Source organism: Vulpes vulpes, chromosome 7 (genome assembly GCF_048418805.1).
Source record: "Vulpes vulpes isolate BD-2025 chromosome 7, VulVul3, whole genome shotgun sequence".
Classification (NCBI taxonomy): Eukaryota; Metazoa; Chordata; class Mammalia; order Carnivora; family Canidae; genus Vulpes; species Vulpes vulpes.
Genome location: NC_132786.1, coordinates 112509227 through 112530628, shown reverse-complemented (window position 1 = coordinate 112530628; position 21402 = coordinate 112509227). Strand labels below are relative to the sequence as shown.

At 34.2% G+C, this 21402-nt stretch overlaps 1 protein-coding gene across 3 annotated transcripts in view; it reads right to left on the bottom strand.

Annotated features, from left to right (window-relative positions):
- The window catches only part of SEPTIN7 (septin 7), a 118296-nt gene that overhangs the window by 38077 nt on the left and 58817 nt on the right, over nt 1-21402 (bottom strand). For all 3 annotated transcript variants that reach the window (XM_072764721.1, XM_072764722.1, XM_025985822.2), the window contains exon 3: nt 6973-7079. In XM_072764721.1, the coding sequence (XP_072620822.1) occupies nt 6973-7079 (107 nt within the window). The remainder of the gene's footprint in view (nt 1-6972; nt 7080-21402) is intronic.

Here is a 21402-nt window from a genome sequence, read left to right as displayed (position 1 = left end):
AAATGAAATAAATCTGTAAAAAAAAAAAAAAAAATCTAACATTCTTATTTCACAAAGAAATTGAAATGATTTGGTCTCAGAATAAAGGACAATCTTTCCTTGGAGACAGATGGCAACCTTTCACCGACTTGAAATAGGATTCAAAAATTTTCAAGTCTAACAAAATTATAAAAATTTGCTACTACACATACACACTGTATATAATATTTTCCTTAAACTTTGTTAATCTAAGGATCTACATTTGAGAATGGAACATGAAGTGGAACCAGTGTTCAATTTTTTTCTATCACTTCATTTTAGTCTATTAACAACAAAAAATACAAAAAAAAATTTACAGGTACTATTTCATTCAATATGAAGCATTCTGAAAGAATGAAGGACCCTCTCTAACTTCTTCCCAAAAAGACAGGATGAAACCAATTTGTATCTGGCTAGAAACACTACAGAGCAGTGGTTCTCAAAGTGTAGTATCCTGACTGGCAAATGCATTGCCTGGGAACTTAGAAATGTGAACTCTTTGGGCCCTGCCTCAAACCTACTAAATAACAAACTCCGAGGGGAGGGAGACTCAGCAATCTGTTTTGGCAAGCCTTCCATGTGACTGTGATATAGACTCAAGTTTGAGAACCACTGGTATAAAAGAACTCCAGGGCTAGAGTATTGGCTCACATCTGGAGCTGCAGGGCCCAGAGTCCTGAGGCCCAAGATGGGATACTGGGAATTAATCTCTAAGGACTTCTATTTAATACTAAAAATTCATTCAAATCAGAAGCACTGAAATATAGGAAACTCAGAATCATCTCTCTATTCAATGTAGACAGCTTCTCCTTCTTCCAAGACTGCAAATGTGAAGGAATTTCTTATGACACGAGTCTCTTATAAATAAGTAATGCTCAGGGAAGAGATTATGAGATCAGAGTCTTTATTAAAATCTCACTCCTGGGCAGCCCAGGTGACTCAGCGGTTTAGCGCTGCCTTCAGCCCAGGGTGTAATAATACTGGAGACCCAGGATCGAGTCCCACGTCGGGCTCCCTGCATGGAACCCTTTTCTCCCTCTGCCTGTATCTCTGCCTCTTTCTCCAGGTCTTTCATGAATGAATAAATAAAATTTAAAAAAATAAAATCTCACTCCCTACTTCACTACATCACAGAATTTTTCTTCTTGTCGGCCTTTTTATTTATTTTTTTGGTGGTGGGGGGGGGGGGGACAGTTGAAAGTGTTCCAGAAAACCTTCAGGTCAGGGAAATTGCAGACATTTGCCTTTTGAAATTCAGGATTTTATGTTTTCTCCTGGTCTAATATGTCTGGGCAAAGATGTAATACTTCTGACTACCCTCCGCTGAAACAATTTATGAGCTTCCAAGAGGAGATTATCTGCAAGATTACTGGGTTTGGTGAAGAGCCAGTTAACTATAAAAGAAAACTATCTTCCATTCTCTAAATACATGGAATGACTCAGAACATTTTATGTTCTCTCCTGGGTGAGTGAGCAAAGAGTTTACAGGATCTTCAACTTGTTTCCAGTATATCAAGGAATATCTCCGTGGGACAGTTAGGAAAGAGTACTTCTCTGGGATTATAGTCAGAATCCAGTTCTCAGATGTTATAGCTCTTAACTTTTGGTAAAAAGAGGAGATTTAACAGTTATACACAGGTTTTTGTCCTAAAAATCTTACTAAAGATATTCTCAAGCCCTAATTATTCCTTTGTTTTCAAAAAAAGGGAGAGTTGGGAAGATATTCACAATAGAAGAAGAGAGCACTTTTGAAATGCCACCTTAAAAGAAAGTAAGTTTACACAGGATTATCTTAGAGCCAAGCAAATGTAAAAAGAATTCTAACAAATTGAGGGCCTTTTCCATTGTCTTTAATAGATGCTAGCCTAAGAAAAATTATTGTGTCTGAAATATAAGGATAATTATCTAGATAAGGAACTCCTCCAAATCCAGTAGAAAAAGATAGGAAATATTAAGACGGTCAAAGTACTTCAATGAAATCTGAATAGTTAATGAGGATAAAAGACATGTTCAACCTCATAAGAAATCAAAGAAAATTAACCGAAAAAATACACATAGACATATGCACACAGACATACAACGTATGTGCACAGACATACAACAGAAATGAGTGTCTAGATCCACTAAAAGAATATACAAAAATATCCATACTGGTAAAAAAATGAAAACCCAAATGCTTATCTACAATAGAATACAATTTTATGATATATTCATAAAAAATATTATACAACAATGAAAAAGAACTACAGGTACACAATGTGGACAATACCACAGACCTAATCTTCAGTAAAAGAAATCAGACAAAAAAGAGTATATATCTAAATGAGGTTCAAGAATAGGTAAAATTAATCAATGGAGATAGAGGTCAAAAAGCTATTTATATTTGGAATTGAGTGAAACTGACTGAGAGGAGGCACAAGGAAGCCTTCCAAGGTGCTAAAAATGTACTTACAGTATCTTAATCTGCAGGGTAACTACCTGGATATATGAATATATATACAAAAATTCATCAAGCTATGCTAAAATTTGTGCCCTTTTAATATAAAGCTATATATTAACTTAAGAATTAAAAAAAACATGTTTTTAAGACTTTATTTATTCATGAGAGACACAGAAAGAGAGGCAGAGATACAGGCAGAGGGAGGAAAAACAGGTCCCATGCAAGGAGCCTAATGTGGGACTTGATCCTGGGAATCGGGTTCAGGCCCTGAGCCAAAGGCAGATGCCCAACCACTGAGCCACCCAAGCGTCCCTTAAAAATTAAATTTAAAAATTCTGTTTAAAACATAAAGACTCCTAACTCGGGGAAACGAACTAGGGGTGGTGGAAGGGGAGGAGGGCGGGTGTTGGAGGGGAATGGGTGACGGGCACTGAGGTGGACACTTGACGGGATGAGCACTGGGTGTTTTTCTGTATGTTGGTAAATTGAACACCAATAAAAATTAATTTAAAAAAATAAATAAAAAATTTAAAAAAAACAAAACAAAACAAATAAAAATTCTGTTTAAGAAAAAAAATGAAAATAATCAAAACTTTTTTTAAAACCTGTCAAAGTAAAAACTAAAAAAATGTTCAAATTTAAAATTATTTCACTTATTCTAGTAATTTACAAAATTTCACAGATGAAGAAAAAAATATTAACAAAACTTCAAAGATCACCAAATTTGAAAATATTCCAACTAAACACTAAGTCATATATTTTTAAAACTGTTTGTTCAATCATTCAATACTGGATGTTAATACATAACACATAAACTGCTAAGAATTGAGCTTACAGGAGTGAATAAAGTTCCTACCTTCACAGAGCTTACAAATTTAGAGCCAGAGTAGGGACTGAGGCAAGGCCTCATTGAGAAATCAAATTTTAGGCAGAGAAATGATTAATGGAGTAAGCCATGAGGAAATCTCTGGGAAGAACACTGCAAGTAGAAAAACAAGAAGAGGGAGAGCTCTGAAGTAGGACTGGCCTGATCAGAGAACAGCAAAAATATTGGTTTAGCCAGAGCAGAATAAGCCAAAAGTGGAAAAGTATAGGAAATAGGTTACAGAGGGGGTGAGGGCAAATCTTGTAGGGTTTCCTAGATATTGTAAGGACTTTGGCCTTGCTCTGAAATTGTAAAAGAAGATTCTCACTGCTTTGTTAAAAATATTGGGGTGGTGACCAAGGATCAGGTCGGAGAGGTGAATTAGGAGGTAACTATAATAATCTGAGCAAATACTTGGCTACAGAGTATGACAATTTAGATTTCTATGTGTTGAATTCATGAGACTGCATTCATGAGACTGCAAGTGCTGATACTTTCATGTGTTCAGACACTGGCAAAAATCACTGAATGGATAAATCAAGAAAGCTCCTTTGTCTTTATTAAGCAAAATAGGAAAGAATATTGCTCCTTTGTCTTTATTAAGCAAAGTAAAATAAAACATGGTAAGATACAAAATTTTCATGAGTTAAAATGACTTCCATCATCCACCCAGCTGTTTACTGGAATTTCAAGACTGTTTTTTTTTTTTTTTTAAGATTTTATTTATTTACTCATGAGAGACACAGGCAGAGGGAGAAGCAGGCTCCATGCACAGAGCATGATGGGGGACTCGATCCTGGGGCCTCAGGATCACGCCCTGGGCTGAAGGCAGACATTCAGCTGCTGAGCCACCTAGGCATTCCTTCAAGACTAATACTTAAAGAGAAGTCCTTATCCGCTGGAGTCAAGACTTCAAATTCAAACTTAACAAGCAACAGCAAACATAATGTGTATACCATATGCGATTTAAAAAGTACAACAAAAAAATCCTTTCCTGTAAGTATCCCTACTAGCTAAGTATCAGATGAATCAGCCTTATTGCTTACAGAGGCATTTTCTACATTATTTTAACTATTTTCACATATTTTTAATCATGATGAAGAGAAGACTTTGTGGATCAAATCACTTTGTCTTCATTTCATCTAAATTGTCTAATTGGGAAAATATCTCCCCAATGTAAAATTTTTAAAGGAAAATGTAAAAAGAAACCAAAAGAAAACCAAAAAGTTGTTGGATGAAACATTATTAAAAAGAGAGATGTAGGGCAGCCCAGGTGGCTCAGCAGTTTAGCGCCACCTTCAGCCCAGGGCCTGATCCTGACACCTGGGATAGAGTCCCACATCAGGCTCCCTGCATGGAACCTGCTTCTCCCTCTGCCTGTGTCTCTGCCACGCTCTCTCTTTCTCTCTCATTAATAAATAAATAAAATCTTTTTTTAAAAAAAAGAGATGTAGTAAAGGAAAGCTAATCCACCTATTAAGAACTAGTTAACCTATGAAATAGCAACAGTATAGAGACAGCCTAACTTGACCGAATACGCACGAAAGCAGACTGCTTAGATTTGTGTCCTAGTTCTGTCACTCTAACTATATTATCTCAGGGAAATGGCCATCTTCGTACCTCAATTTCCACATTCGTAAAACGGGAGTAATACTACTACTTACTGCATAAACTTTTTTTTTTTAAAGATTTTATTTATTTATTCATGAGAGCCCCAGAGAGGCAGAGACACAGGCAGAGGGAGAAGCAAGCTCCATGCAGGGAGCCTGATGTGGGACTTGATCCCAGGAATCCGGGACCAGGCCCTGAGCCAAAGGCAGATGCTCAACTGCTGAGCTACCCAGGCATTCCTTACCTCATAAACTTATTGTAAGAATTAAATAAGTTAATGCATCTAAACTGCTTGGAATAGTACATGGAAGATGCTAATGATATACTAATGCAAGCCTGGTATTACATTATATGCCAAAACTACAAAGAGGACTCTGAAAATTCCCCCACCAGGAGTAATTATCAAGAACACTACTGGCAAGTACACGACCATTAAGATCTAATATATTTTAGACTAAATATTCTTCAACTTAGGAATCTACACTGTGGGGTTTCTTGAACATTTCTACGTACAGAATTTATTTATCTTGAATTTAAACACCTAAATTAAGAAGTTTAAAGTTCCTCTTCTTGCTTAGGGTTAAAATATCAAACAGTGATCACCAGATAAATAAGCAATGTAGTGTCAAATTTTTAGAATACATTTTTTAAAGTAATTTGAAATTTCAAGCTCTATGAAGGAAACAAAAAAAAATTCCTAAAACCAAGAAAAACTTTTAAAAAAAGTTTCACTGTATTATTCAAAATATTCACTGTACAGAATTATTTCTTAGGGATATAATTACTAAACTACATGCTGCAGTTTGATATGTATGAATTTCTGCCCAGTATTTCCGGACTGTCTTTCTACCTTGTGCATCAGGATAATCCCTACCAATCTTTCAAATCTATCTCCAGCCTTAATAAAGCCTGCTCCTGCCAAAACTGTTCACTCCTTCTCTGTGTATGTGCTATGTATTACTACTGCATTAATCCTCCAACAATTTCTTCAATTAACAGTTTAGAAGAATGCTGTGTAACAAAAATGTAAGTCACATAAGTAATTTAGAACTTTTCAGGAGGCACTTTAAAAAGTAATTAACAGGTGAAACTAACGTATTTTACTTAATTCAATATGACCAAAATATTATCATTGCAAAATGTAATCAATATAAAAATTAGTAATAAGACCCTTTATATTCTATATATTAAATTGTCAAAATACGGGATGTATTTTATACTTGCATCACATCTCCATTTGGACTATCCACATTTTAAGAGCTCAAGAGGCACATTTAGCTACCAAACAGTAAGTACAGACCTGGAGCCTAGAGCATTCTGTCATATGCAGTGTGGTCTATGGGTCAGCAGCAGCAGCAGCATCTATGATTTTTCAGAAATGCAGAATCTCAGCCCATCTCAGACCTACTAAAACTGAACTAAATTTAACAAGCTCCCAAAGGTGATCTGAACGCACACTGAAGACTGAGAAGTTCTAAACTAGACTATACATAACTTGGGAGCCTTAACGAATTACAATTACCATTCATCTATCATATGGTATTATCACTGAAAATACAGAGCCCTGTATTTAAATAACAATGGATTTTCTACAAATCATGTTTTCTCTACGTTGTCCATCAGAACATTCTGCAACAGTGGAAATACATCTAGACACATATGTCTACTGAGCACCTAAAATGTGACTGGTGTAACTGAGATACTAAATTTTAAATTTTATTTACTTTTATCTTATTCAAACTTAATAGCTAACTACAGCCAGTGCTACCATGTTAAACAGCATAACTCTAGGTTACTACATCACAGTATAATCTCTAGGAGGTTCCTAGGGACAAATTTAGAAGGTTCTAATCGAGATAATTCCTCTAACTACCTGTGCTCGCTCTCTTTTTAATCATCAATCAGGTTTGCCACTTTACATTGGCTGAGGCTAAATATAAAAGCTATCTCTAGGGAAGCATAATAAAAGGTATAGCATGTGTTTTTTGTGTTAACATTACTCCAGCTTATCATCAATTAACAATACTAACATACATACCTGTACAGTCTTTTTTATTCTATGCGATGGACCTGGATACTCTGGAGAATACAAATCTGTGAGGAATAATGAGTTGATTAATGTTGACTTCCCCAGTCCAGATTCACCTAAAAGAAACGAGGGGATGGAGGGAAATGCGTTAAACTCAGCCATTTTATCAACCTCAAATATTCGACCAATACTACAATCAAACTTGCCTTATACAAGTAATTCCTGGTGGAACAAAGAAGTGACATTAGAACATACTGTAAAGATTCTGTATTAGAATAAGTTCTTTTTTCTCTTTCTTTTCAAATTAGATTCATGCTTCCAAGGAATCATTTTAGCTTTGTAATTCTACGATCTGTGCTCTTTAACAGTAATGTATCTAATACAATAGTCTCCATTTTTAACAGTAATGTATTCCTAAAGACCAAAGTTAGTTATGAAAGAAACACTCAAGTTGGATTATATATTGCTGCCTCAGTGAAATAAAGCACAAAAGAAGTTAGTTAGGTATAAGCATTTATTATAGTCAATAATTAATGAATGACCAAAAGAAATCATGCAACTATAAAAAGTAGCAATCTGCTGATAAAAAAAGAAAAATTAATCACAATGCATCTCAGTATAAAAGTGAACCACAATTTACTCATCCATGTATCAATTAGCTTAAGTATAAAGGGTATCTTTCCATAAACCAAATTCCAAAAAAATCATAGGTAATTACTTTTTATAGTGCTTCTGATTGAGGTAAGAGGTAGTAATGCAAGAAGGTAGAACACAATTTCCACTTAAAGTCACATACTCTTTGACCTACCATGTCTAGTTTAGTACAACATATCAAATATGCAGTCAAGTTTTATCAAAATATAAATAGCTTAAAGATATACATTAAACAAGGCTAAATAAATTAAAAATCATACTGTAATTACCAATTAATACAGTGCAGAATTAAAGAATCTAGTTATTGTTAACAGTTCAGTTAGTTTAATAGGCATCTTTAGCCTAAATAACTGATGTCACAAATATTAATAATACTATTTCTGTCTAGGTTGAGTTCTTTCTTTTTATATTGGCTCTCAAGAAAGTTAAGATCCATACAAGGTTGTCACATTTTACCCCTCTGAATGAGGGGATGTCACTTTTTTTCTAGATGTAAAAACTCCAGAAATTTCTAAGATAAATAAATAAATTATAGGTTCATCATACTTGCTTTTTACTTAAATCTTACTGAATAAAGGAGTAAAGACTAGAATAAAACCCAAGTCTCTGGGGAATAATCAGAAATATCTAGGTCTTGCAGATGCTGCTACCCCAGAACCACCCACACTAGCCATGGTCAATCCCACTGTGTTCTCAACATTGCTGTGGACAGTGAGCCTTTGGGATGCATCTCCTTCAGGCTGTTTGCAGACAAAGTTCCAAAGATGGCAGAGAACTTTCATGGTCTGAGCAGTACAGAGAAAGGATAAAGGTCCCTGCTTTTATAGGATTATGTCAAGATTCATGTGCCAGGGTGATGACTTCATGTGCCATATGGCACTGGCAGGAAGTCCATCTATGGGGAGAAATCTGATGATGAGAATTTCATCCTGAAGCACAAGGGTCCTGGCATCTCATCCATGGCAAATACTGGACCCAACACAAACGCTTCCCAGTTTTTCAAATGCACTGCCAACAATGAGTGGTTGGATGGGAAGCATGTGGTCTTTGGCAAGAAAAAAGAGGGCATGAATACTGTGTAAACCATGGAGCACTCTGGTTCCAGGAATGGCAAGACCAGCAAGAAGATCACCATTGCTGACTATGGACAAATCTAGTAAATTTGACTTGTGTTTTATAAGAAAGACAAAAAGACAGACAAAGACTGTCAAAGACAGGGAAGAAAGAAAAGAGAAAAGAAAGAAAGAAAGAGAAAGAAAGAATCTACAATATTTTCATTTAGAAACATAAATGAAAAATTTGAGTACTTGTAAAAATATTTTGGAATGTCAAATGTGAAAGTACACTATATTCTAAATAAATAAAAATTAAAAAAAAAAAAAAGGGGGATCCCTGGGTGGCGCAGCGGTTTGGCGCCTGCCTTTGGCCCAGGGCGCGATCCTGGAGACCCGGGATCGAATCCCACGTCGGGCTCCCGGTGCATGGAGCCTGCTTCTCCCTCTGCCTGTGTCTCTGCCTCTCTCTCTCTCTGTGACTATCATAAATAAATAAAAATTTTTTAAAAAAAAGTACACTATATTCAAAAATTAACACTGTAGTGACTAAAAGTATGTTTAGATCTTTGGTTTTTTTGGTGGTACAGGGTAGAAGAACAAGAAAAAGTAGGACAAAATGAAAGGCATGATGTAGGGAGGAAAAGAGTTTGAAAGGTAACACATCAAAATGTTAATAGCAGTTACTACAAAGTAGAATTGTAGGTAAGATAAATTTTGGGGGAGGCAGCCCAGGTGGCTCAACAGTTTAGCGCTGCCTTCAGCGCAGGGCCTGATCCTAGAGACCCAGGATTGAGTCCCACATCAGGTTCCCTGCATGGAGCCTGCCTGTGTCTCTGCTCCTCTCTTTCTCTCTTTATGTGTCTCTCATGAATAAATAAATAAAATCTTAAAAAAAAAAAAAGATATTTTTTTTCTTAGCTTTCTACATTTCTGCATGCTCTAAATTTCCTTCACTAACTGTATTTTTATAATTAAAAAAGCACTCTTGAGTGTCAACTTCAGCAAAATGACAGACTACGAAGTTCCAAGCTTTCACAGAAAAATCAAAATCAACTAGAAACTGGCTGAATTAACCTTATAGGAGCTCTGGGAAAAGTCAAAGATTTACAACAACCAAATAAATGCCTAGTCAAGAAAATGTCATGAACAACAAAGTTTAGGTCATTTTCATTTGTTCTTGCTCTATTCTCTATATGGTAGGCCTGGGACTGAAGGAGATAGCAGCCCAGTTCCACATTTTCCCCTCAAACCAAACGGAATAGGGCTGACTTAAAACATTCTAACCTCTCTAGGGTCTGCCAGAAGGAACTGATCTGTCTTGTCTAACTGGAATTTTAAGTAGAAGCAGCACTGGACACTAATGGTGGAAGCTAAGAGGGACTATAAATATATGTTATAGATGCCTGGCACAGAAAAGCAGGGGAGAATAGATACAATAGACACCTAAGGCCCTAAGAAGAAGTAGAGTGAGATCCCTTGGAGAATTAAGACATTCAAAAGTAGCCATGAACACAGAGAGAACTAAGAAATTCATACACAGGCCCAGGCCAAACTTTCACTGCAGGCTGATCTATAGGCTCAGGAACATGCTCAGCCAATCATCAGATAACTGCCCTGATATCTTGGCAGTCTGCAAAGATGGGGAAAGGTGACTGTTGTTCCAAATGCACATTTTCAACAACAACAACAAGAACAAAAATCACAAGGCAAGCAAAGAAACAGAAAAACAAAGTCGACAGAAAGGAACAAAACAAATTCCTGGAAAACATTTCTGAAGCAGCAGAAATATTGGATTTACCGAGATGAAGACTTTAAAATCCCTGTGTTAAATATATTCAAAGAGCTAAAGGATAAAAGGACAAAGAAGTACTAGGAATCAGGAAAACAATACAATACAATCAAAATATCAAGAATGGTAAAAAGGAAGCAAACAAAAATTCCAAAGCTGAAAAATACAAGAACTGAATTGAGAAATTCGCTAAAGAGGTTCAACAGCAGAACTGAACAGGCTGAAGAAAGGATCTGCAAACTTGAGGGCAGGACATTTAAAATTATTGAGTCTAAGGAAAAGAAAGAAAAATGAATGAAGAAAAGTAAACAAGGCCTAAGGGATTTGTAGGACATCAGCAACTGGACCTATTATATATATATGTGTATGTGTATATATATATATATATAATATATATATATATATATTATATATATATATATATATATAGTGTGTGTGTGTGTGTGTATTATAATGGGACTTTTGGAAAAAGAAGAGGAAAGGATCAAAGAGATTACTGAAGAAAAAAAATTTTTTTCCAATTTGATAAAAGACATAAAACTAAAATCTAAGAATCTCAACAAATTCCTAGCAGGATAAACCCATGGCAACAGATGTTATAACACAAACTGATGGAAGACAAAGAGAGAATTCTGAAAACAGCAAGAGAGAAGCAACATAACACACAGAAGGAATCCTCAATAGGATTTCAGCCAATTTCTTAAAACTTGAGGAGGCCTGATGTAGTGTCACGATACAACTATCAAATGACAATTCTGTATCTGGCAAAACTGTGCTTAGAAACTGAAGTAGAAATTAAAATAGTCACAGATAAACAAAAACTAAGGAAATTCATTATCACTACACATGCTCTATGAGAAATGCTGAAAGCAGGGTAGGGTGCCTGGGTGGTGCCTTGGTGGCTCAGTCAATTAAGCATCTGCCTTCAGCTTGGGTCATGATCTCAGGATCCTGAGACTGAGCCCTGCATTGGGCTCCCTGCTCAGCGGAGATTCTGCTTCTCCCTCTGCCTCTCCCCCTGCTCATCATGTTCACACTCTCTCTTACTCAAATAAAAAAATAAAATAATAAAATAAAATATTAAAAAAAAAAAACAGAACTGCTGATGGAATCACTTCAGGTAGAAAGGAAATGACCCTACACATTAACTCAAAACCATGTGAAGATATAAAGCTCTCCAGTAAAGGTAAATACATGAACAAATATATAAACCAGTATTAGTGTATTTTGGTTTGTACCTCCATTTTATGTTTTCTGTTAAGATTTTAAAGAAAATGAATAAAAAATAACTATAAAAAAATAACTATAAAACTATCTTAATGAGTCCAAAATGTTTATTTTTTTCCCCAAAATGTTTAAAGATAGTTTGTGGCATCAATAATAAAAGGGGGGCTACCTGTGAGTAGTTTATGTATGTCATTAATGTTAGGTTGGTATGAATTCAAATTAGATTATTATAATTTAGGATGTTATATGTAATCTCTCTAAGCACAAAGAAAATATCTAAAGAATATACAAGAAAAGGGAATGAGAAAAGGAATCAAAATGTGACACTGCAAAAAATCAACTGAATACAAAAGAAGATAGTAAAGGAAGAAATGAGTATACAAAAGCTTAAAACATATAGAAAACAACAAAATGACAAAAGCTTTTCATTATCAGTAATTACACATAGATGGTTCAACTCCCCAAAGGCAGATTGCCAGAACTACTAAAAAGAACATGATCAAACTATATGCTACCTGGAAGATACACACACAGGTTGAACATAAAAGGACAGAAAATGTATTCCATGCAAGTAGTAACCAAAAAAAGGTGAGGTGGCTATACTATTATCAGACAAAACAGACTTAAGTCAAAAACTGTTACAAGGAAAAAAAAAGAAGGATATTATATATTGATAAAAGGGTAAATTCATGAAGTGGACATTAGAATTATAAACATACACACCAAACATCAAAGCTCCAAAATATGTTGTTAAGTATACTGACAGAATTGAAAGGAAACAGTTTACAATTACAGAGACTTCAATACTCCACTTTCATAATGGATAGAAGAACTATACAGAAGGTAACAAGATGACTTGAATAACACTATAAAACAAATGTACCTGAAAAACAGACAAAACACTATGTTCAACATCAGAACAAACACATTTTTTTCAAGTACACATGAAGCACATTCCAACACTGACCACAAAACAAACAAGTCTTCATAAATTTAAAAATGCTGCAATCATAAAAAGTATCTTTGCCCATTGCAATGGAATGAAACTTGAACTCCAAAACAGAAGGAAAATGGAAAAATTAACAATTACATGAAAACTAACACTCTTAAACAACTAATGGATCAAAATAGAAATCTCAAGGAAATTTTTTAAAATACTATGAAATAACAATAAAAAATACCTAAATTTATAGGATACAGAAAAATCAGTCCTATGAGAGAAATTTATAACTTAAACACATAAATATGAAGATCTGAAATCAACCAAATAAATTAGAAAAATAGAGAAAAATCAACACACTCAAAAGTTATTTCTTAGATTAAGAAAAAATTAACAAAGCTTTAGCTAGACTGATTAAAAATAAAAGAAGACTTAAGTTACCAAAATCAGAAAAGGAAATGTGGCCGTTATTCCTGATGTTACAAAAATGAGTACTATAAATAACTGCATGCCAATAAATTAGGTAACAAAATGGACAAACTCCTAGAAATATACAGTCTACTAAGACTGAATCATAAAGAAATAGAAAATCTGAACAGACCTATAATCAGTAAAGACTGAATCAGTAATTTAAAACCTAAATAAATAAATAAATAAATAAATAACTCCTCAAAAAAGAAAAGCCCTTAGGCCAAATGACATCATCAATGAACCATACAGAATTAACACCAATCATCCTTAAATTCTTCCAAGAAACTGAAGAGAAAATATTTACAAATTCTTTCTATTAGGTCAGCATTACACGGACGCCAAAGTCAGATGAGAATTTTAATCTGATATCCCTGATGAATACAGATGCAGATATCCTCAACAAAGTATTAAACATAAATTCAATGGCAAACACTAGAATAATTATACACTGTGACAAAGTGGGACTTGTTCCTGGAATGCAAGGATGGTTCAACACTCAAAAATCAATCAATATAATATATCACATTAACCTAATTGGGGGGGGGGGGGACACATGATCATCTCAAGTGATGCAGAAAATGCTTCTGACAAAATTCAGCACCCTATCATAATAACAAAAAAATTCTATAAACTACAGAAGAAAGGGAAACTACCTCACTATAATAAAGGCCATATATAAAGAGCTCACAGCTAACATAGTCAATAGTAAAAGACTGAAGGCTTTTCCTCTAAGATCAAAAGACTGGACAAAAGACATCCACCTTCACTTCTTCCATTCGACACAGTAATCAAAGCAATTTGGCAAGGAAAAGAAATACAAAACACCCATATTGGAAAGGAAGAAGTAAAATTATTTCTGTTCACAGATGATACAATCTTATAGGCAGAAAATCCTAAAGATGCTACAAAAATATTGTTAGAGCTAATGAACAAATTCAGCAAAGTTGCAGGATACAAAATCAACATACAAAAATCATTTGCATTTCTATATATTAACAATGAATATTCCCAAAAGGAAATTAAGGAAACAATTCTATTAACAACACTATGAAAAAGAATAAGTACTTAGTAATAAACCTAAGCAAGGAGGTTAATGACTCGTACATTGAAAACTACAAAACACCACTGAAAGAAATTTTAAGCAACCTAAATAAATGGAAAATCACTCAGCTTTCGTTGGGTGGTGAGTTTAATACTGCTATGTCAATACTACCTAAAGCAATCTATAGATTCAACTCACTCCCTACCAAAGTCCCAACAACTTTCTCTTTGCAGTAATAGAAAAAGCTATTCTAAAGGTCATATAGAATCTTAAAGGCCCCCAAATGGCTAAAATAATCTTAAAGAAAGTTGGAGGACTCATTTGCTGATTTCAAAACTTCCTAAAATATATATATATATACAGGAACCCAAACAGTGTGGTAGTAGTATAAAGACATACATATAAAGCAGTAAAATAGAGTACTCCAGAAATAAACTCTTATATAAATGCTAAAATGATTTTTGACAAGGGTGCCAAAACCATCCAATGGGAAAGGACAGTCTTTGCAATAAATGATGCTGAGGAAACTGAATATGCACATGTAGAAGAATGAAACTGGATCCATCCCTTACATCCCAACAAAAATTAACTCAAACTAGATCGAAAGTAAAACTATAAAATTCTGAAAAGAAAATACAAGGGAAAAGCTTAATGATGTTGGATTTGGCAAGGATTTCTTGAACCTTTCCTTGAATCAAGATAGTAACAAAAGAAAATAAAACAAACTGACCATCAAAATTAAAATCTCTGTACATCAAAGGGTACTGTCAAATAAACCACAGGAGATATCTGTATATCATAAATATGACAGTGGATTAATATTCACGTATGTAAAAGACAACAATTAAAAAACAAAACTCAATTTAAAAATGGGCAAAGGACTTCACTACACATTTCTCCAAAGACAATACACTAATGGCCAATAGACTCATTAAAAGATGTTCAACATCACTAGTCACCAGGAAAATACAAATCAAAACCACAATGGTATTACTTCACATCCATTAGTGTGGCTATTAACAAAAAACAAACCAAAATAAAATTTTAAAAAACACAAAAGAAAATATCAGTGAAGATGTACAAGTTGAAACCCAACAGCATTCTGGTGGGAATGTTAAATGGCACAGCCAATGTGGAAAATGGTATGACAATGCCTCAAAAATTTAAACACAGGATTACTATATGATATAATAATTCTACTTCCAGTATATATCCAGGAGAACTGAAAGCAGATAACTAAAAAGACATTTGTATACCAATTTGCACAGCAGGATTATTCACAATAATCAAAAGGTGGAAACAACCCAAATGCCCATCAATAGACAACCGAATAAACAAAGTATGCTACAAACATACACTGAAATATTATTTGACCATAAAAAGGAATGAAATTCTGATATACACTACAACAATGATGAATCTTGAACACATTACTGCAAGTGAACTTAATGAGACACAAAAGGATAACTATTGTAGGACTCCACTTAAATGAGGTACCTAGACTAATCAAATTCATAGAGACAGAAAGTAGAATAGTAGTTACCAGGGACTAAGGGGAATGGAGAGTTATTATTTAATGGGTATGGATTTTCAGTTTGGCCTAATGAAAAAGTTCTAGACATCGATAGTGGTGACAGCTACACAACAGTGTGAAATAACTTAGTGCCATTAACAGTAGCAGGAATTGGGTAAATGGCATGAGTTAATAATTGCTGAAGCTCTACTTCCATGTCTAGAGTTTTTAATATCAAAAATAATACATATGTATATATATTCTTTTTAATCTATTTTATAGTTCAACTATTAAATTTTATAAGCTCCTGTTGTTTGTATAATTCAATAAAAAGTAAAAGTAATTTTTCCTTAAATATCTTCTAAATAATTCCTTCAGTTCTCAAAATAATTTATCAGTTCAATGTGTATATTTCCATGCTTTCTCTTTCACAAATAAAAATATAAATATATACACGAATGGATTAAATACCTACAGAAATAAAAATTGACTCATTACATGCATTTTATACTCTAACTTCCTTTCTAACAAATGTAACATACCATGGCCATCCTTTTCAATCAAAACATATTGAGCTAACTTACTCTTAATAGGTGTCAAATACTCCATACTAGAGACATAATTTATTCATCCCCTCCTTTTAATGCACATGCAAGACATTTTCTATTTTTGGCTCCTACAAATAATGTCATTAAAAAACCAAGAATGGGGATCCCTGGGTGGCGCAGTGGTTTGGCGCCTGTCTTTGGCCCAGGGCGCGATCCTGGAGACCCGGGATCGAATCCCACATCAGGCTCCCGGCGCATGGAGCCTGCTTCTCCCTCTGCCTGTGTCTCTGCCTCTCTCTCTTTCTCTCTGTATGACTATCATAAATAAATAAATAAATTAAAAAAAAATATATATATATAAAAAAAAAAACCAAGAATGTATATATCTTTATATACTGTTAACTTGCATATTATATCTTATATACTGTTACTTCTATCTGCCACATAAACTCCCAGAAATTAGATTCTGGATTCAAAGAACATGTATACTTTCAATTTTGATAAACAGATACTTTCTCAGGGCAGCCCTGGTGGCCCAGCGGTTTAGCACCACCTTCAGCCCAGGGTGTGATCCCTGGAGACCCAGCTCACGTCAGGCTCCCTGCATGGAGGCTGCTTCTCCCACTGCCTGTGTCTCTGTCTCTCTCTGTGTGTCTATCATGAATAAATAAATAAATAATCTTTAAAAACAAAAAACAAAAAAAAACCCAGATACTTTCTCTAAAAAGTCATAGCAATTAACTCAAGAAAAATCTATGTATGAGAAACTCTTATTTGTGATTCATGAATAATTGTATGATGCTGTATATGAGATCCTTTGAGGGCACTTAATTTATCTTTTTTTTCTTTTTAAAGATTTTTATTTATTTGAGAGAGAGAGAAGAGTGAGAGAGAGCGCAAGCTGCGGAGTGGCAGAGGGAGGAGAGGGAGAAGCAGGCTACCCACACAGCAAGGAGCCCAACAAGGGGCTCTATTCCAGAACCCCCGGAACATGACCTGAGTAGAAGGCAGACACTTAACTGACTGTGCAACCCAGTTGCCCAGTTGCACTTAATTTAAATTATGAACACAGAGGGAATAAATTATAAAGAGGATTGAAAAAATATTTTTTTTAAATGTGGAGGTGGTGTAGGACATGTTTTGGAAAAAGAGAAAGAATGCAGGATAAACAATGAAGAATAGCACTCACAAATGCAAGGCTTCAAGGATGCTGCCAATATCCTTGTGTCTAGTACCTAAGAGTGTAAAGGATACAAAAGCCTAATAAAGTGAATAATGAGTCCTCTGACCTTCAGAGAAAAAAGGGGTGTGTTTTTCTAAATGTGTAGTAAATGACTTTACATCCCAATTTCCCCCCATTCAGTTTACATTATTTTTCCTTAGGTACTCTTTGTCATCGAAACTGCCAAACAACCTTTTGAGATAGTTATTTACCATTGAGGAAAAAGACCTCAGGGATGTTAAGTGACTTGCCAAAGATAATGTAGCATTTTAGTGTTATAACTCAGACTAAAGTCCACCCAATCTTCTTTCTTCCAAATTCAAGAATTCCGACTCCCAAGTAATAATGCTGGCCTAAGTATTTGGGAAAGAAATTTACAAACAGACATTCACAGAAAACTGGTATTAAATTCCAAACATTTCTATCTACCAATTAAGGTTCAGAGAGTTCCCTATAGTTTAAATTAGGATAAACGTTAAAAATCTTTAGAAATGCACAAGTTAAAACATCTTAACTTTTCCACTTAATGGATGTGCAACCTTTACCATTATATGCAATCTCTTGGCTCAGTATGCTTATCACCAAAATGAAGAAAACACTACTTACTGAGAAGTGAGCAATAAAGAAATAAAATTAACATCTAGTATACATTTTTTTTTCATATGGTAATACCCAGGTTTTAAATTCAGAAAACTTCCTGTCCAATTAGTCCAAATCAAGGTTTTACTTATCCCTCTTCCTCACAAACATGATTTGTCAAGAAAACTAATTTCCTCAAAAAATGGCTATCTTTAAAATATGATCACTCACCACAAAAATCAAATTTCAAACTGTTTTATAAATACCAACTAAAGCCAGCTTTTAAGTTTCCATACTTGTTAGCATTTCTATTTTAGGGTCTTTACTTCCCACCTTGATTTTTATGATAATTACTTTGGAAAGAAATCTGATCAATTTCTTCACCTAAGTTTTAAAGGAGGTGGGCGTAAATTTCATATTTGGGAATTATATTGTCATAGCTGATTTAATACCTATGTTTTTTTCCTCCATCATAAAAAAATTGAATAATATAGTAATTATACGTACATATATTTATAGACTTGCCTTCAACCCTTAAACGCTCACAGAAAGTTATTTTACAGTTGGTAAATAAAATATGTAATGAAAATACATAATAAAGAAGTATATATATGACTAGAGAACTTAGGCTCATGATTTTTCTATTAAAGGACAAGACTATTTGCTTTTTGTTTTTGAGCAATTCTTGTTTTGGGAACAATGATCAAGACTGTTCCCTTAACTCTAAATACCATGTATCTTATGATATTCTAAAACTTCAAAATACTGCCTGCTTTTTTATACTCACTAAAAAATCAGAAAACACCTAAGTATACTTTCACTTGTGATTTTTTTTCCTCTAGTAAATTTTTTCTCTATCTTCACTGAAACTCCTGCTATTTATTATATGAAGTAGTAGCTTGTATACTCTGAACTAAAAGTTAGCTTTGGTCAGTTTTTGACATGTTGGGCAGGAGGTATCTAAATATCCTAAGTATATCTAATATATTAATATATCTAATATATCTAATATATCTAATAATATCTAAACGTAACTTTCATCCATTCTTAGACACTCACATCGAAATTAAAGCTTTAAGATTCAAATCTTATGTAATGTCCCTGAAAGTTGGTTATAACAACAAAATATAGCTATCTTGCTTAAAATCAAGACAAACATTTCAGGAAACTTTACCATTACGGAGGTTTAAAAAATATCAGAGTAAATTATTAGTGAGCATATAGACAGAAGTAGCGCTAGCTAACCTTCAATTTAAAAGGAAATAAGTTTCCTATTGAACAGCTCATTCTGTATATTTTATATTCTTTTAGACTGATTTACAATGTAAACCATAACTATGGTAACTAGGTGATCTGTCAAAATAAACACAACAAATAATACAGAGTATCATTTGGCCAAGGAAAAGAATTTCAGAATCCAATTTAATATTGTTCACATATAACTGGTTTCCTCTAGCTCTCCTCTCCACATTATGCTTATAGTTGCTTCTAAATTATTTAGACTTATTTCCAAGTTGTTCTAGGCAAAGTAAAATCTTTTTCACAAACTGCTCAATTTCTTTAATTTGGAGATATACATTTCCCCCATCAATGTTTCTAAAAATGAGCATCTCTCATAGTCAAAATGTGTATTTATTGTGCTATTTTTCTCACCACCTTTTTGGTTTTTTTAAATTATTTTTTCATAATGTAAGTGTACTCTTTAATCCTCATCTCTTATTTCCTGGCTCCCTCCATCCCCCCACTCTACCTCCCCTCTGGCATCATCAGTTTGTTCTCTATAGTTAATAGTCTAATTCTTGATTTGTCTTTTTCCCTTTGCTCATTTGTTGTTTCTTAAATTCCACATGTGAGTGAGATCACATGGTATTTGTCTTTCTCTGATTTCACTTAGCATTATACTTTCTAGCTCTTGCCATTTTGCAAATGGCAGTTTCATTTTTTATGGCTGAATAATATTCCATTATATATAAATTATAATTGTATAATATATAATGGAATATTAGAATATAAAGTATATATGTATACTGTATGTATATTTATAATACATACTATATATATATATAATATATACTTTATCTGATCTTCTTTATCCATTCATCTACTGATGAATACTTGGGCCCATGGTTAGTAATGCTGTTATAAACTTAGGAGTGCATATATCTCTTTGAATTAGTGGTTTTGTATTTTTGGGGTAAACACCCAATGTGCTATTATTGGATCGTAGTGTAGTTCTATTTTTAACTTTTTGAGGAACCTCCATACTGTTTTCCATAGTGGCAGCACCAGGTTGCATTCCTACAACTGAGGATTCATTTTTTTTCCACAATAGTTGTTTCTTGTGTTTTTTATTTTAGCCATTCTGACAAGTAGGAGATGGTATCTCATTGTGGTTCTGACTTGTATTTCCCTGATGATGAGTAATGAGCATCTTCTCATGCCTTTTGGCCATCTGGATGTCTTCTTTGGAGTAATGTCTGTTCATGTCTTCTGCCCATTTTTGAATCAGATTGTTTTTTGGGTATTGAGCTCTATCAGTTTTTTATATATTTTAGATAATAACCTTTTATCGAAAATGTCATTTGCAAATATCTTCTCCCATTCAGCAAGTTTAACTTTTAGGCTTTTTTTTCTTAAGATTTCATTTATTTAATCGAGAGAGAGAGAGAGAGAGAGAGAGAGGGAGGGAGGGAGAGAGGGAGGGAGGGAGGGAGAACGTGAGTGGCAGAGACAGAGGCAGAGGGAGAAGGAGGCTCCATGCAGGGAGCCCTATGCGGGACTCGATCCTGGGACTCTGGGAACAGAGCTGAAGGCAGACTCTCAACTGCTGAGCCATCCAGGTGTCCCACCTTTTAGTTTTATTGACAGTTTCCTTCAACTATGCAGAAACTTTTTGTTTTGATGGTCCCAACATTTTTTTGCTTTTGTTTCCCTTGATTCAAGAGACACAACTAGAAAAATGTTGCTATGAACAATGCCAGAGATTACTGCCTGTGCTATCTTCAAGGATTTTTATGGTTTCAGGTCTCACACTTAGGTCTTTAAGCCATTTTGAGTTTATTTTTGTGTATGGAGAAAGAAAGTGATTCAGTTTCATTCTTTTGGATCTAGCTGTCCAGTTTTCCCAGTATCATTTGTTGAACAAATTTTTTCCCATTGTATATTCATTCCTCCTTTGTTGAAGATTAACTGACCACATAATTGTGGGTTTCTTTCTGGGTTTTCTATTCTATTCCATTATCTATGTGTCTATTTTTATGTCGATACAATACAGTTTTAATTACTACCACTTTTTCATATAAGTTGAAATCTAGAATTGTGATACCTCCAGTTTTTTCTTTTTAAAGACAGCTTTCACTAACCTCCGGTTTTTTTCATTTTCAAGACTGCTTTCACTAT